At 37.1% G+C, this 15,205-nt stretch overlaps 1 protein-coding gene across 3 annotated transcripts in view; it reads left to right on the top strand.

Annotated features, from left to right (window-relative positions):
• LOC113684493 (uncharacterized) overlaps positions 1 to 13,786 on the top strand; it is a 78,727-nt gene extending 64,941 nt beyond the window's left edge. The window contains exons 8-16 of one of the 3 annotated variants that reach the window (XM_089185221.1): positions 2,492 to 2,608; positions 2,823 to 2,894; positions 3,777 to 3,860; positions 4,923 to 5,003; positions 5,618 to 5,707; positions 6,094 to 6,195; positions 6,542 to 6,619; positions 10,179 to 10,310; positions 11,316 to 13,786. In XM_089185221.1, coding sequence (XP_089041347.1) covers positions 2,492 to 2,608; positions 2,823 to 2,894; positions 3,777 to 3,860; positions 4,923 to 5,003; positions 5,618 to 5,707; positions 6,094 to 6,195; positions 6,542 to 6,619; positions 10,179 to 10,310; positions 11,316 to 12,433 — 1,874 coding nt within the window. In that variant the 3' untranslated portion in view covers positions 12,434 to 13,786. The remainder of the gene's footprint in view (positions 1 to 2,491; positions 2,609 to 2,822; positions 2,895 to 3,776; positions 3,861 to 4,922; positions 5,004 to 5,617; positions 5,708 to 6,093; positions 6,196 to 6,541; positions 6,620 to 10,178; positions 10,311 to 11,315) is intronic. The other 2 variants (XM_089185223.1, XM_089185224.1) reach the window with 2 other exon arrangements.
• The last annotated feature ends 1,419 nt before the right edge of the window (positions 13,787 to 15,205 follow it).

Genomic DNA, 15,205 nt, shown 5'->3' with positions numbered 1-15,205 from the left:
GCATTCTTAATGCAAACCCACGCGTGAACGTTTAGTTCTTAGCTTTATCATCGGTGACCATGCTATTCTCGAAAACTGGTTTATTCATCGCGCCTTTTATACAAAAACTTATAAGTTCTACTAGCTCATTTTAATGGTGTTGTGTTACAGTATGGTTACCTGTCACGACTACGCCTTGTTCTTATCCATATGCATATTTTTATTGGAAACCGGATTTACTTCTTGTTTTAAAATTTGTAAAATCATCGAGCGACGTTCACCAAATTGCTCATAAAAGGGAAGGGAAAAATTAAATGCAGGATACATTTAGTTCAAGTTTGTATAAGACTCGCAGACGCGTGCAATTGGACAAAACATCAATACGGCGATACTTATGTCCGTCAACACGTCAACAATCCAGGACTTTTGGAAAATTGGTGGCTCCTAAAGGAGCCGTTTTTTCATTAAAGGAAGCTGTTACTAGGCTCTTCCTTCGCGTTGGACTGCAGTAGAAGTAACTTTTCGGAGGTGGCTAATGTATTTACAGCACTCAGCAGCAGTCCCAGAGTCCCTGAACCGACGGATGCCCGCGAAAAGTTCGTCCTTGTTAGTTGGCTTGACAACGCGACGCAAGCGAATGTTTTCAGTTCGTGTCAGGGGAGCTTTAAAGGATTCATGTCCGGGCTTTCAGTAGGAGTAGGCTAGTATTTTATGTTATTATCTTCGAATCTTCGTCTTTGACATTGCGATTTACTATAACTTGACCTTTCATTGTAGTAATATAGTGCGCTCCGCAACCAAACAAATCATCCCGTGCGATGCGAAATGAAACTGTTTACATTTCTGTGCGTAAACGCTCAAGCGAGCGCCGATTGCTATGAATAAAATTACGTGAGTTTTCCGTTGTCGACTCGTCGCATTTTCAAACTTAAAAGTTCTTTGTTTTACACAACGATGAAATACAAAGGAAATCTATAGCACTGAATAACAAAGGCACATGGGTCGCGCATTTTTTCGACCGTGCGCGCAATACAATCGTATATGCGCGTCTGACTACCCTGAGTCTGAGCGTACGTAATTCGTCTGCGCAGTTAACATATACGCAAGCAGTACTGTAAAATTTTTTCCAGGGAACTCCTGCATATGCAGCCTTCTACTGCAGTAATTATTGACCATTGCTATGCTCATTGGAAACCTTATACATCAGTTATGTTCCTCCATTGGCACCCAGCACTTAGGTGGAGACTGTTTTCACGAATGGTAAATCCTGGCAACCCAGGCATCAGCCGTCATGTAGTAAGAAGAAAACCTCCCATTGCACTGGAAAATAAAAATTGTAGAAGAAAAGGAACAAAATACCAGGGAAAAGTGAATTTCCTCGTAGTGCATGTTAAAAGAATATCTGACTTCTTAGGATAAGCTCATTCTGGTCCTGGAAACTTTCAAATTTTGCTACATATACAAAATTACAGGTACTGTTTCATGTTATGCACAGTTGGCGTGGTGCGCGCGTGCAGTGGTTTAGATCTGCATCAGTGTCAAGTGCGCGGTATTGTAGTGGATACTACTAGGGCTTTTTATGAGATTGCCAAGGCGTTTTTAATTGTATCCATTTACGCCCTTCAGTTTGTTAAGGCACTGCAAACTTTATTGTCCGGGTCAAAGCTGTAACACAGTGTACACATGCAGTTTGTAACTTGGATTTTGTTACTTGAACGTTGAAAAGCCTTTGTGGAAGCTACCTTAGAGTTACAATAATCACATGAGCTACCTGACGTTATTAACTTTACCATATACTATCGCTGGCCATACCTGTGGGTAATATGAAGAGAATCCTGTGTTGGGATTGACTATCTAAGCTGCCCCCTTGGGATTGCCCGCTTAGATTCCACACAAGAAAAACACTGCGCCAAGGTGACTTACAAATCTGGGTGATGGAGGTGGAAGAAAAGGGACAGAAGACTGTCAAAGCAAAGACATCATGAATGACTCGCGTGGGTTTATTGTGCTACAAACACAGTTGGCTTTCTTTCCGTGCTCCTGAAATAAAGAAGTCATTCTTGATTCTTAATAAAGTGAAATCTTTTTGTGTTTTTATGGACCTCGAGCTCGTCTTGGTCCAATATTCAGCCATCTTGACCTCATGCTTGGTTAACAAAATACACACACACACACACACACACACGCACGCACACACACACATGTATATATATGTATGTAATTGCTTAGTCAGTAAACCTTAGTACATGTAGGAGGGTCTCAATGTAGTTAACCGTAAAATGGCAAAAAAAATAGCCGTTAGGCATAAAAATTGACAAATTTCAACTGTCAGTCGTAAAAATGGTCAACTGAAAAAATTTTTCTTTAATCTTTTGAACAGATTTTCGCAAGATTTTCATTGGAGGGGCTATGAAAGAAAAAATTTCTAGTTTTTACATGTTGGGTGTTTTTAAAAATAGTTTGAGGTATGTTATGGTTCAAAATGTTTGTCATCTTGTAAATCTGATTTTAGGTGCTCTGTCCTCTGAATTCCACTCCACAAGTTCAACCAATGAAAGTCCACTAACAAAAGAACAATGGGAAAAAAGTGAACAGCGAACAAAGATTATGGAGACAGCGAAATTGGAAGGTGAAAAGGAAATTTAAAAAAAACTTATATTAAGTTATATGGAAAGCTGTTGTGAACGATAATAACGGTTATGTTATAAGTACTTGAAGAATTATCTCAGTGCAATGATGTGGCATCAATTAATTAATATAATTGTACACAGTTCCAATTATGAGAACAAAACATCTGAAGAGAAGCTGTGAATGCTAATCTCTCTCTGCATTTTTACCCTTAGGTACTTCACCCCTCATTGTGATACCGACCACTTGTCATGGAAAAGAACTAGAAGAACCTTGGGGAAGGAAAGGTGAACAGGGTGCTCAGTTTGAATTATTTTTGAAGTTAATGTAATTGAAACATGTTGCTCGTTATGTTCAGCTTCTACCAGTAAGCCAAGTAAAAAGTTGTATTGTATTGTAAGTTATCAACTATTTTATGTTCTTCATGTTTGTTGAGTTTTTCCCTTTGTTATTGGGAAAAGTACCCGCTTTTAAGTGGATTTAGTTGATCTACCCTTAAAACTGATATCAAAGCACCTTGAAATGAATAAAAAGATGTGGGGCTTACTGCTTTCAGTTGTTTTCGCTGACGTGTTGAAGTCTAGCATGGGTTCCAGTTTGGGTTCAGTTCCACCTGACATACTCCAAGAAAAAAAAGAAAACAACATAGCAAATCGCTGACTTGTTGTTTTGATGCATTGACATTGAAGAAGTGGAAGAATTCATCCGTGCGTAAATTGGCCTAAAAAGTTGTAGGAGTGAAGCTATGAAACTTCAGGGAAAAAAAATGAGAAATGAAAAAAGAACGTGAATGCGGTTTTAGTCATCTTTTACAATAGAAATTAATGTTATTAATAGGCAAGAATGCTTCTGTCAGCAATTGTGATAAATGATAGTTGTCAATGCAAATTATTTGAAATGTGTTTCTGCCTCATTCTCTTCTCTAGTTAAAGATAGTGCTGAGTTTCCTTGCAATAAATTAAGGAAATGTATATATACATGTAGAGTGATTACTTTTTCAGTTGCTCTCAGTAGTTTTTTTTTTTCGGTTTTAAAGCTTCTGTTCTTAAATGTAGATAATCTACAGTGTACATGTACCTACTAGTATCTTTAAATGCAAGTTGGTATGCCTTTTCCCAACTATTAATTAGTAGAAATGGTAATATCTCTCTACATACCTTTGTTTTTAGGCATGTTGCCTCTTCCTGGATCTTTCACCTTTGATCTTGAAGAAAAACTAGAAAAGCTTTATATGAAACTTCTAACGATAAAAGGTGAAGTAAAACATGCTGTTAAATTAAATTTCATGGCAAATCTAAACCAAGAATGCTTTTAAATACATTTAGTTCTCATTCAAAATATTTTTTTGAAAGGAAATTTCACCCGATTTAGTTTTCCCTCACTCTGTGTTTTGCTAGAAGGGAATATTGAGATGGTAGAGGCTGAGGATGGTGAAACAGTATATAATGATAAACTAAGTTTTTTCGGTGTTGATCCTAAATTACGCCTTAAAAAACTGACAATGAGGTAATTTAGATAGATTTTGTACATCGTATACAATCAGTTAATCGCATGTTGGTTTGACCTGTTATCGTGTCGCTATTAAAAGTAACACCATGAGTTACACTTTGTACCTTACCCCTGAGGGTTGACTCCCATTGCTACGGACACCCTAGCGGGGAGATTTAGTTTCTGTAATAGCGGAGAGTCTGTAATAACGGGGTATGAGAGATAAAATAAAGTTTCCAACGTGGCCTCACAAACGGGAAAAAGATCAGGCCGCAAGCAGGAAATTCTCATGTTCACACCCAATTGAAGAATGGTTTCTTTATTTTCTTTTTTCATAATGTCGCTTTATAGTATGTTTGTCAGGATTTTGGATGAAGTATTAAGTGTCTGTTAATAGCGAGAGAAAGAACAAGAGAAATGTCGTGCTGTGGGGCTTGAAAGTGTCTACATTTCGATAAAAGGAAGAGTCCGTTTTAAAGGGAATTTATTTCGTTTCTTCATGCTTTTCCCTAGGGGCTGGCTCTTGTTTGCGGTGGCGAGGTGTCTGTAATAGTGAGGGGTACGCAGGGCGAGAGTCAACTTTAGATTAATCCAAATTTGGCATTGTTTCATTCTCTACTTTAGCTAAAGATGGTATTGAGTCGGCATGTGGTAAAAATACATAATGGTTGTTTTCAACGATGATCATGGAGTTACAATGAAGATCTAACACTGTTTTACTTCAACATGACTATAATTTGCTGTTTGCACAAGTATATCTGTTGTTATCTCTTCTGTGTAAAGTCAGACACTGAATTTTGAAAAGCTCTGTATACCTTTGCTCTCAGGTTCTTCATCTCTCCCCGTCGCTGATCTTGAGGAAAAGCTAGATCAAGTATTTGAGGAAATTCGGATGCTGAGAATGGAAGGTGAATAGAAAAATTCATATCTTGTCATTTTTAGGGAGAAACTGATACAAGAATGCTAATAACTGTCCATAAAGTTTGCTTAGGTTTAAAAAATAAGCTAAAATATTGAATAGGTAAAAACCAAACATTTTCAAAACCAGGTCATCATCAGGGTGATGATGACCTAGTGTTGAAAATGTTTGCTTTTTATATATTTTTTAATATTTTAGCCATGTAAATAGCTCAATGCTATGAAATGAATTCATATTTTTCCAGTAAACTCTTTAAGAGAAATTATTCCCTATCTGAGATATTAACGTTTTTCTGTCTTTACTTTCATCCAAGAATACTGCGAAATGCTTTCAGCTGTTATTCAGTAACTTAGTTTTGTTAAAGAAAATATTTTCAATTCAGTTTTGTCTCTTAATCCTCAACCTCAGTTAAAGGAAGTATCAAATTGGCTGTTGCATGTGATAATGAAATATTACTTACAGATAGGTTATTTCACAATGATATAATGGAAAACTTGCATTATTGTTCTTTCACTTGACCTCGATACATGTTATCATGCTTTAACTTTTTTATCAGGTGAGGTACTTAGTGCTAAATAAATTTTTGTGTACCTTTGCTCTCAGGTAATTTTTCTGTCCTTAAATTTTCAACCATTGATCTTGAGAAAAAACTAGCTGAACTAGGCATGGAGCTTCACAGGCTCAGAATGGAAGGTGAATATAAAATGTTTATTTATTCATTATCCGAGAGAAATAAATCCAAGAATGCCGTTAAAGGCTTCCACCCCCGTATCCAATTATTACTTTTGAAGGAAAATTATTCCTTATTTAAAATAATCTGTTATCTGTTTTTATTACTATTGATGAATGTTTCCACTCCTTCTTCAAATTACAAATTTTCAAGGGAAACTATTCGTTAGTAAAGATGATCCCTCTTCATTTATAATTATTAAGTGAGATAGTTATCTAATACTTTCAGTTCTTCACATGAGCCTAGTACAATGTGAAGTGTTTGTTAAATGCCTGTTTTTAACCATTTATGCGAGGTAAGGCACTGAATGCTAAATACAGTGTATCTCTCTGTTTACCTTTCCCTGCAGGTACTTTTCCTCCCCCTGAACTCTTTACTGCTGATCTTGAAGATGAACTAGAACAACTTCGACGACTTATTTGGATACTTGAAGAAAGAAAAAGAGAGAACGGTGAGTGAAACATGTGTATTAACTCTGTTGAACAGGGCAAAAGAAATATGGAAAGTGATGCAAGGAAATGGTTATACTAGTATTTCAGGCTTGATTTTTTAAGTAACAAGCTGAAAGGTGACACACTTCCTTTTAGTTTGTTATAAAGGACTCCTATTATTTTCTCTCCAATACCTAAGCCCTGCATGCAACTTGCAAAAACATCTGCGCTGCTCATTACGTGTTGAAGCATTGGATAATGTGTATTTACTCCATATTTGAGATAACCCCTCTTCTTATATAATGTTATCAATCAAGAATGGTGTTTAAAAATTCTTTAAACCATTTTGCTGTTTACTTCTCTCAGGTAGTTCACGTTCCCTTTTTTCCACCTTTCATACAGTACATACACTACGCAAGGAACTTGAGAAAGTCAAGATGGAAGGTGAATAAATAATGTTCATTTAGAGAAAAAACGATTTTAGTAGAATGCTATTAAACACTCCCGCTTATTTATCGAAGTATCTTTTTCCACGGAACTCCTGCACGTGCAGTCTTTTTATGCAGTAATTATTAACAACTGCAATGCTCATTACAGATATAAGTTACATTATTACTTTGGCACCCAGCACTTAGATGGAGACTATTTTCACGAATGGTAAATCCTGGCGACCCAGCCATCAGCCGTCATGTACTAAGGAGACAACCTCACATTGCACTAGAAAAAGAAAATAGTAAAAGAAAGGAAACAAAAACTCAGGGAAAAGTGAATTTCTTCTTAGCACGTGTTAAAAAATAACTGGCTTCTTAAGATAAGCTCATGCTGATCTTAGAAACTTTCAAATTTTGGTATATATGCAAAATTACAGGTACTGTTTCATGTTATGCGTAGTTTCGTGGTGCGTGCTTGCAGTGCACGGGATTTGCACGCACATCAAGTGCGCGGTACTGTCGTGAATCTTGGATACAACTCTAGCATTTTATCAGAATGCTTAGGCATTTTTAATCGTATCCATTTACAACCTTGATGTGTTAAGACCCCGCAAGCGTCAAATTGTGCTCTAATTCAGAACAAGGTGTACACATGCAGTTTTTAAATTGAGTTTGTGTGTCGAACGTTGAGGAGCCTTTGTGTAAGCCACCTCAGAGTTACGATGACCACATCGCGTTACCAGAGGTTATTAGCATTTCCATATTGCTGCTTCAATAGTGCATGTATTACTAATGTATGTCAGTGAACTGTAGTACATGTAGGAGGGCCTCAATGGGGCTAACCGTTAACCGTAATATAGCGGAAACATTTTGTCGTTAGTCGTAAAAATTGACGAATTTCAACCGTAAGTCTTAACATAACATAACTGGTTATTCACAATTCAAATTTTAATGAAAGGTAAAAAGAAAACAAAAGTGGTTACCCCTTTCAAGTTTGTCTCCTAAAATAATTAAAAATTACAGGAAAATAGTTAAAAATTTCCTAGAAAATAAGTAAAATGGCGTCTGACCCTGCTCTTGAAAATGTTCAGAGTTTCTGCCTCTGCAACTATTTTAGGTAAATTATTCCATTTATTGACTATACTTGCACAGAAAGAGTACTTAAAACTGTTTAGCTTTGCGGCCAATGGTTTAAGTTTATGGCGATGGTTGGTTCTTAATGGTCGAAAATCATGTGCAAATGTAAAATACTCAAATAGGTGTAGCTCGTTAAGACTGTTAGCCGTCTTATAGCACTCAGTAAGCGCAGAAAATAATCTTCTCTGATGTAGAGTTAGCCATTTACGGACCTTTAAGCGCTCTTCATATGACATCTCTCGGGCAATGTTTCTGATTGCATATCTAGGTGTTCTGCGTCGTACTTTCTCTAAAATAGCCGAATCCTTTTTGAGGTGTGGAGACCACACTGGAGAGCAGTGCTGAAGTATTGGACGTACTAAACTCATGTAAAATTTCGAGAATAATTTAGGATTCCTGGGGCCCTTTGTTCGACTTATAAATCGGAACACGCTGTTTGCTTTGTTTTCAGGCTCCGTGATAGATTTGATTTGATGTGAATTCCAAGATCCTTAACTTATTTATTGATTTAAGGATTTGTACAAAGCAGTACCGAAACAAAAACAATAGGACATAAGTTCCCTACTAGGTTTAAGCTCCAACCCAACCCCCTCCTAAAATAACTTAATAATATGAATAGACTAAATAGGCTGTTTAACAAGTGCACGCAACAAGGGTATTTACCCGGCGACATTTAGGACAAATTATTTTAAAGGTAAGAAAGTAGTCGCCATCAAACACGTTGAAAAGTCTCTTGAAATAAAACGACTTAAGTTTACGCTTAAAAGAGTCAATAGACTCAGCCTGCCTAACATTATTAGGTATATTGTTCCACAAATTTTCTATCCTATTAAAATAGAAGTCCCGAAATGTTGATGTATGATTTTTATTAATCTTAAAGTTCAGCCCTGAGCACGTTTGACGCATCTGACTCGTAACAAAGGAAAAATAGTAATTAAATGAACAAGTTAGATCAATATGACCATGAAGACATTTAAAAAAGAAAACTAAGTCGAGACATTCAAGCCAGTAATTAAGCGGCAATAACTTCAGTTTGATTAAGCGATCCTCATGAGATAAGTTACTACTATTTCTTTTTAGTATAAAGCGTGTGGCTCTTTTTTGCACATTTTTAACTAAGAATAAATTGCTGATAACAGACTGAGGTGCCGATAACTGAGAGCTATAGCAAAAGTGCGAACACACTAATGAACAGTAAAGACGCAACGGCGGAACACTGCCAACAATTCCTGCGCAGCTCCTTCTAATAAAGCCCAGTAACCTATTTGCTTTAGCAACTATCACGAGTATATGATCCTTCCGAGAGGTGTCATTTACGAGCACTACCCCCAAATCTTTTTCAGTAGAGACAGCCTCCACATCTATACCATTTATACTATAGCTACGATATGAACTAATACGCTTCCTAGATATACGCAGATTACTGCACTTTGTAGGCTGAAAATACAATTCATTTGACAAGGACCAAGTTGTAAGCGAAACTAAATCCTGCTGCAATTTCGAAAAATCAGCATCATTATTTATGATCCTATAACATTTAGAATCGTCAGCAAACATAGCCAGCGTCGTACTATTAATTACATTTGGCATGTCATTTACAAATAATAAAAAGAGAATCGGTCCTAGAAGTGACTCCTGGGGTACACCTGACCCAACGCCAGTCCAATTACTGACAGTTCCATTTATAACCACTCTCTGACGCCTTCCAGTTAGGTATGAGTAAAACCAGGCGAGTAGGGGATCATCGATTCCAAACGTTTTTAGCTTCAACACGAGCTTTGCCGGGCGCACAGAATCGAAAGCCTTGGCAAAGTCCATGTAAATTATGTCTGATTCTAGCCCGCGGTCCAGTGCATGACCAATGTCATAGAATACTTCAATAAGCCGAGTAACGCAAGACTTGACCTTTTGAAAACCATGTTGAAAAGGATACAAGATCTTCCTAACGTGAGAGACAAGGCGCGAGGCCACACACCGCTCCTGAACTTTAGAGATCACTGGAAGTAACGACACGGGGCGATAATTTTCGATAAACTCTCTTTTCCCTCAAAAATAACGTTAGATTACAAAGAGTTAACCAAAGAAATATTTCTTTTAAACTTCCTAACAGGAAAAAGTTAGCCCTAATATGGCCAAAATTTAAACCGTTAGCCGCAAAAGCCATCACCCCATTGAGACCCTCGTGTAGCTCGTGCATTAAAGAACTTTTGCATGAATGTTCCATGTCGGAAACGATCGACAAAACGTGTTGGTGGTATCTTTAAATGATAAATTTAAATTTAATCCCAAGCTTGTCCGTGATCTTTCACAGTTTATGACAACATTGACTCTTGCGTTGTCTTTTAAGTAGTTCCTCATTTTAATAATTTCTCTGAACTGAGAATGTGACCTTTAGTACTAAAATAGTTTGTGTCTTTTTGTGTCCTTTATGATAGCATTAGAGAACGCCATGTATCCGACCATTAGATCAGGACTGGCGAAGTTTGATGTCAGTTTACCCGAGGAACTCCAGAGCTATGTCAGCTACTTATTAAATGAGTCGGCCAAACTTGTTTTACGCAAGCAAGGTACTTAACATTGTTAAAATAAGCTGTATTGGCTTTGAAACATACGTCCAGCTATCTATATTCGGTGGTAAGACTATTGAGAAATGCTTGGTTTGTGTAATGGTCAAGGAATTTTTCTTTTAACCCAGATTTGTGATATTGTGTTGGGGTTTTTTCATTCTCAGTAGACCTGGTACCTTTATATAATCATCAAATGACCTGCGCGGTCTAATGCCCGTTCTTAATAAGAAAAAAAAAAAAGATTTATAAATAAACCCCTTTATGAAGGCCATGCGCGGTTGCGCTGGCGGGGGCATTAAAAGCTGCAGGGCCAAGCGTGCGTCCACGTGAGAAGAAAGTAGAATGAGAAGAGCGGCGTTCATGGAATAAAAATCTGATTGACTGAGTAAGATTAGGCCGGACCGACATAACCCTTCTACTCGGTCCATAAGTGCATAGAATTCTGATGTTAAAGCTGGTCGCTTTTGTGGTGTAACCTAAGTACTTTATGATCGTATTCTCAAGAAAAAGACGTCTTTTTCAATTTATCAACACTAGTACTTCGTTGTTATGTTTGCAAAGTGAAAACAATTTTTTTTTCTCTTGTGTTCTTGAAAATGTTCTGAAACTTTAACACCAGATTTGGAAAAAAACAACAACAACAACAACAACAACTTCTCTCTCAGGCATTTTCGACTCTAAGAGTTTTAGATTACTAGTGGGGGAAAAGATAATATTGGAATAAAACTTTATGACAATGATTTACAACTTCGCAAATGATTTGCTGACATTTTAAGACTTCTTGGAAAAGAAAAAGAAAAAAGGTACTGTCCGTCTCCATGTTTTCCCAACTGGTTTCCTTTGACTTGGGATGATTCAACAATAAGTCGAAACGCGGAGACTCGAAATTATTTTTGTGTCCAATTTGCCTAAGTATTTTCTGTGGTTTGTCAGTTTTTAGACAAAAACAATGTAAAGGTAGTTTTCAAGTAAAAAATTAATATTTCTTTTGTTTTAATCCTTTAGTACCCCAATCACCTCGTGCCTTGGAGGAATTACGAGAAGCAATGGATCAAGACGAATTGAAAACATTCCTTGCTATTCACATCAGAGAAGTTGCATGGCAAGTGGTGCTGCTGTTTACGGATGAGCTCCCCCGCGTAGAACTACCCTGGGAATGCCACGAGGACGAGGACGAGGACGAGGAGGTGTTTAGTGAAGTGATATACAGTTCGAAGTCAGGCATATTGAATGCGTGGCCAACAGAGTACGACCCTGCTTTGGTAACACTGTGTAACGCGATCACCAACAGGGACTGGAAAGTAGCCAGATTAATCCTCTGTTGGAGTCAGATATCTGATGCAGGTTTGAAGAACTTGAGTGCAGCGCTTACTCAGAGTGAACTTTACAGCTTGACACTGTATGGCATTGATTTACAAAGTCAAGGATTAGAACACCTGTGTACCGCGCTAACCAGCGTTAACTGCAGATTAACAAACTTAAACGTCGGTTGCAATAGGTTAGCAGACGTAGGAATAATGCACTTGTGTAACGCGCTAACCAGCGTTAACTGCACGTTAACCAGCTTAAACGTCAGTGAAAATAGGTTAGGAGACGTAGGAATAATGCACTTGTGTAACGCGCTAACCAGCGTTAACTGTACATTAACCAGCTTAAACGTCAGTAAAAATGGGTTAGGAGACTTAGGAATAATGCACTTGTGTAACGCGCTAGCCAGTGTTAACTGCAGATTAACAGGCTTACTCGTCAGTTACAATGAGTTGGGAGAGAATGGATTGAAATACTTGTGTGATGCACTGACCAGCAGTAATTGTACTTTAACCAAGTTAAAAGTCCGTTCTTATGGATTAGGAGATGCAGGAATAAAAGAATTGTCTGAAGTTTTAACCAACGGGTTCTGTACCTTAACAAGTTTAGACATAAGTTACAATGAATTTGGAGATGAAGGAATCAGGCACCTGTGTAAGGCCTTGACTGATACCAAATGCAAACTACAGAGCTTAAACCTTCAGGGAAATCGGTATGTAACAGATGATGGAAAAAAATATTTGTTTCAAATGTTAACTGGTACTGACTGGGAAGTTAAAGGAGCTCTACGACTTTTCCGTTCAACTAAAAAGTAGACCAAGGAACATGTCAGTGGCACAAAGCTCTGACAGGTTCCTCCTGTTACGTTTCGCTTGTCATGAAATAAATTCCATTTTTATGAATGACAATTTAAAGATTATTGTTCAAGGTGATTAATTAGATAACTGACCTTGTAGTCACTATCACTTGTTGAACGGAGTATTAAAAATGACCAGCAGTGAGGCAGTCGAAACATCGCGATCAAGAATTGAGAAATGACTCAGTATCATGACACAAATTATTATTTAACGTTCATTATTCGATAGACGAATTTCTCTGTGTTAAAAAAATAGGCTATAAATGCAACTGCAATTTCGTATAACGGGTCTGTTGGCAATAATGTTGTTACTTTTGTAACAAAAAGTTTTAAACTACAGACAATAGGTTATACTGGTGATTTAGCTGTAATAAGATGCCAAAAATATTGAAATAAGAGAGATGATAAGTTTTGAGCTCGGTAAAGAAATAGAGAAGGATATTTTCTTCGCCTTGTCACGAGCGAGGGACAAAGGAAAAGTTCTGAGTTCCCATGTCATATGAACTTCATAATAGACCTCACTTACCTCGGAGTCTCTGTGGCTCAGAGGTAGAGTATCAGACCGCGGAATCCAAAGGTCTGAGGTTCCATTCCTCATGGGAACTTTTTCTTGTCTCGTAACAAGACGAAAAAAAACATCTTGCTCAATATTGAATTATTTTTTTATAGCTTATGTAATGAATATCGTTGTCTTCTAAGAGAAAACTTTTAAAAGGTCTGTATGAACTAGTGACTTATAAATAAAGTAACAACATATTTTCTTAATTTTTAGTGGCTTTCAATTTTTAGTTGGTGGATTCCAAGAGTGTAATGTTTAAGCTTAAACGAAATATACTTGGACAAAAAGGAATATTTTGTTCTGCCTTGTTCGTTTTCGAAGCCAAATGTAGGCGTTGTACAACCATTTGTACACTCGTTCAAATGAGTTTATTTGGACTTTACATAAGTCATTTACGCAAAGCTGTACTCTAACTCGGAATTTTTTTTCATCTTAGCTAATGATTTTATGAAGAGCAGAGTTATGTCTTACTCTAAAATTACACATTAATGCTAGGAAATTGTTTTACGGGTTACGTAGTCCTTATAATGTATAATCTCTTTTATTAGTATACTGTAATAGTTCAGAATGTAATCTAATAGATAGTGTGTAAGTTATTGTTCCAAAATTCTCAACTCTCTGTAGAAATCATATTTTACATATATATTATATATTTTTTAAAGGACCACACTAAACTGCGAACTTTTTTAACCAAGGACATTGAATATGTGCAAGGACTGCAGTTGAATTGAATAAATATTGTTAAAATTTTTCGATCCTAGCTTTTACTGAATCTAGCTAGCAATAGAGCCTTAATGAAGGGAAACCGGGCTAGAACACACGTATCCGTTTTATTTGGGCACAAGGGTTCTTTCTCTGTTTGTGTTTGGTCTAGAATAAATGTAAGTAACTCCCTGCCTGGTCAAAGAGTGCCCGGTTCAGGGCTCCCTGTGGGAAACTGTCAAGTAAAGTTTCGCGGGTAGGCAGGAACGCTCTTCCATAGAACCAACTGCTTAGACTTGGCCTTGGACTTCCTTTCAATCTTCTCGCAAATTTACTGACAACAGGAAGTAGGGAAACAGGTCTGTAGCTCTCCACTTTAATTTTGGCACCTTTCATATAAAGCGGAATAACTCTGAGCTGTGTAAATAATAAACAAATAAGCAGCTATATTCCCGGCCTTCGGAATTTTACCAACTTTGAATAAATTATTAAACAAAGAGCGCAGGGGCGAGGCTAGTGAGTTGCCGCAACATTTCAAGATTCTTGGATGAATGTCGTCGGGGCTACAGCTTCTATAGGCATTCAATTCCAACAGGAGATTTTTAACTTCAATGCGTTTGATACCTGCGCGAAATTCTTTGTCCTATCAACTTTCAGGAAGTTAGGAAGATTAGTCAAATTTTCCGATTTTTTTTTTTTTCAAATTTAAACAATCCGCAATGTTTTTTTTTTTATTAAACAGAGTAACTGTACCAACTTAGAGTATCTCATGGTCGTTTGTTCAACTTTAGCTGTCGCCCTCCTTTACAATCTTGACACTCAGTTGTTTAAGATAATCTCAAAGCGCTTGGTTGTATGACTTAATTTTTGCTCCATTATTCAAATGTTGGGAACGTGTTTAATGCATTTAAAGTCCTTGCTGTAATAAATAATATATTCTGGCTCAATATTTTTTTTTCACTCTGAATGTTTGTTACAGGGAATTAGATTTAGAGCATGTCTTAAAGGATATTATCAGCCAGGGCAGGATAATCAAACGCTTATCTCAACAGTATATTAAAATTAAAGTTCTTACCTTTGTTTGAGATTCTAATGAGCAACCTTCTATAAAGGTTTTTATTTGAGTCACTTCCATTACCAAGGGTTTTGCCGACGTGAATGAAAGGCTTTGTGCTAGAAACTTCCAGTCAAATCTTTCAAGTAAACAATGACGGTAACTCTTTGGGAAATGTCTGTAAAAGGCCCTTCGAAACCAAAAAGGGTAATCAATTTTTATTGTTACTTTCACTCGTTCTCTAATTCTTCCTTTCAACTTAACGTTATGTACAAAAGAAAAAATACACAGATCTAGACATTGTTTCTGTTCTTTGACAGAGCATACAATGCACAGCCAATAGAGGCTGGGTATTTTCAGTCAAACAAGGGAAATCAAACGCATATGTCAAGCAAAAAGAACTTCGTCACGCGTTA

This window comes from Pocillopora damicornis, chromosome 10 (assembly GCF_964200805.1).
Source record: "Pocillopora damicornis chromosome 10, jaPocDami1.2, whole genome shotgun sequence".
Classification (NCBI taxonomy): domain Eukaryota; kingdom Metazoa; phylum Cnidaria; class Anthozoa; order Scleractinia; family Pocilloporidae; genus Pocillopora; species Pocillopora damicornis.
This window is presented reverse-complemented; position numbering and strand designations above follow the sequence as displayed.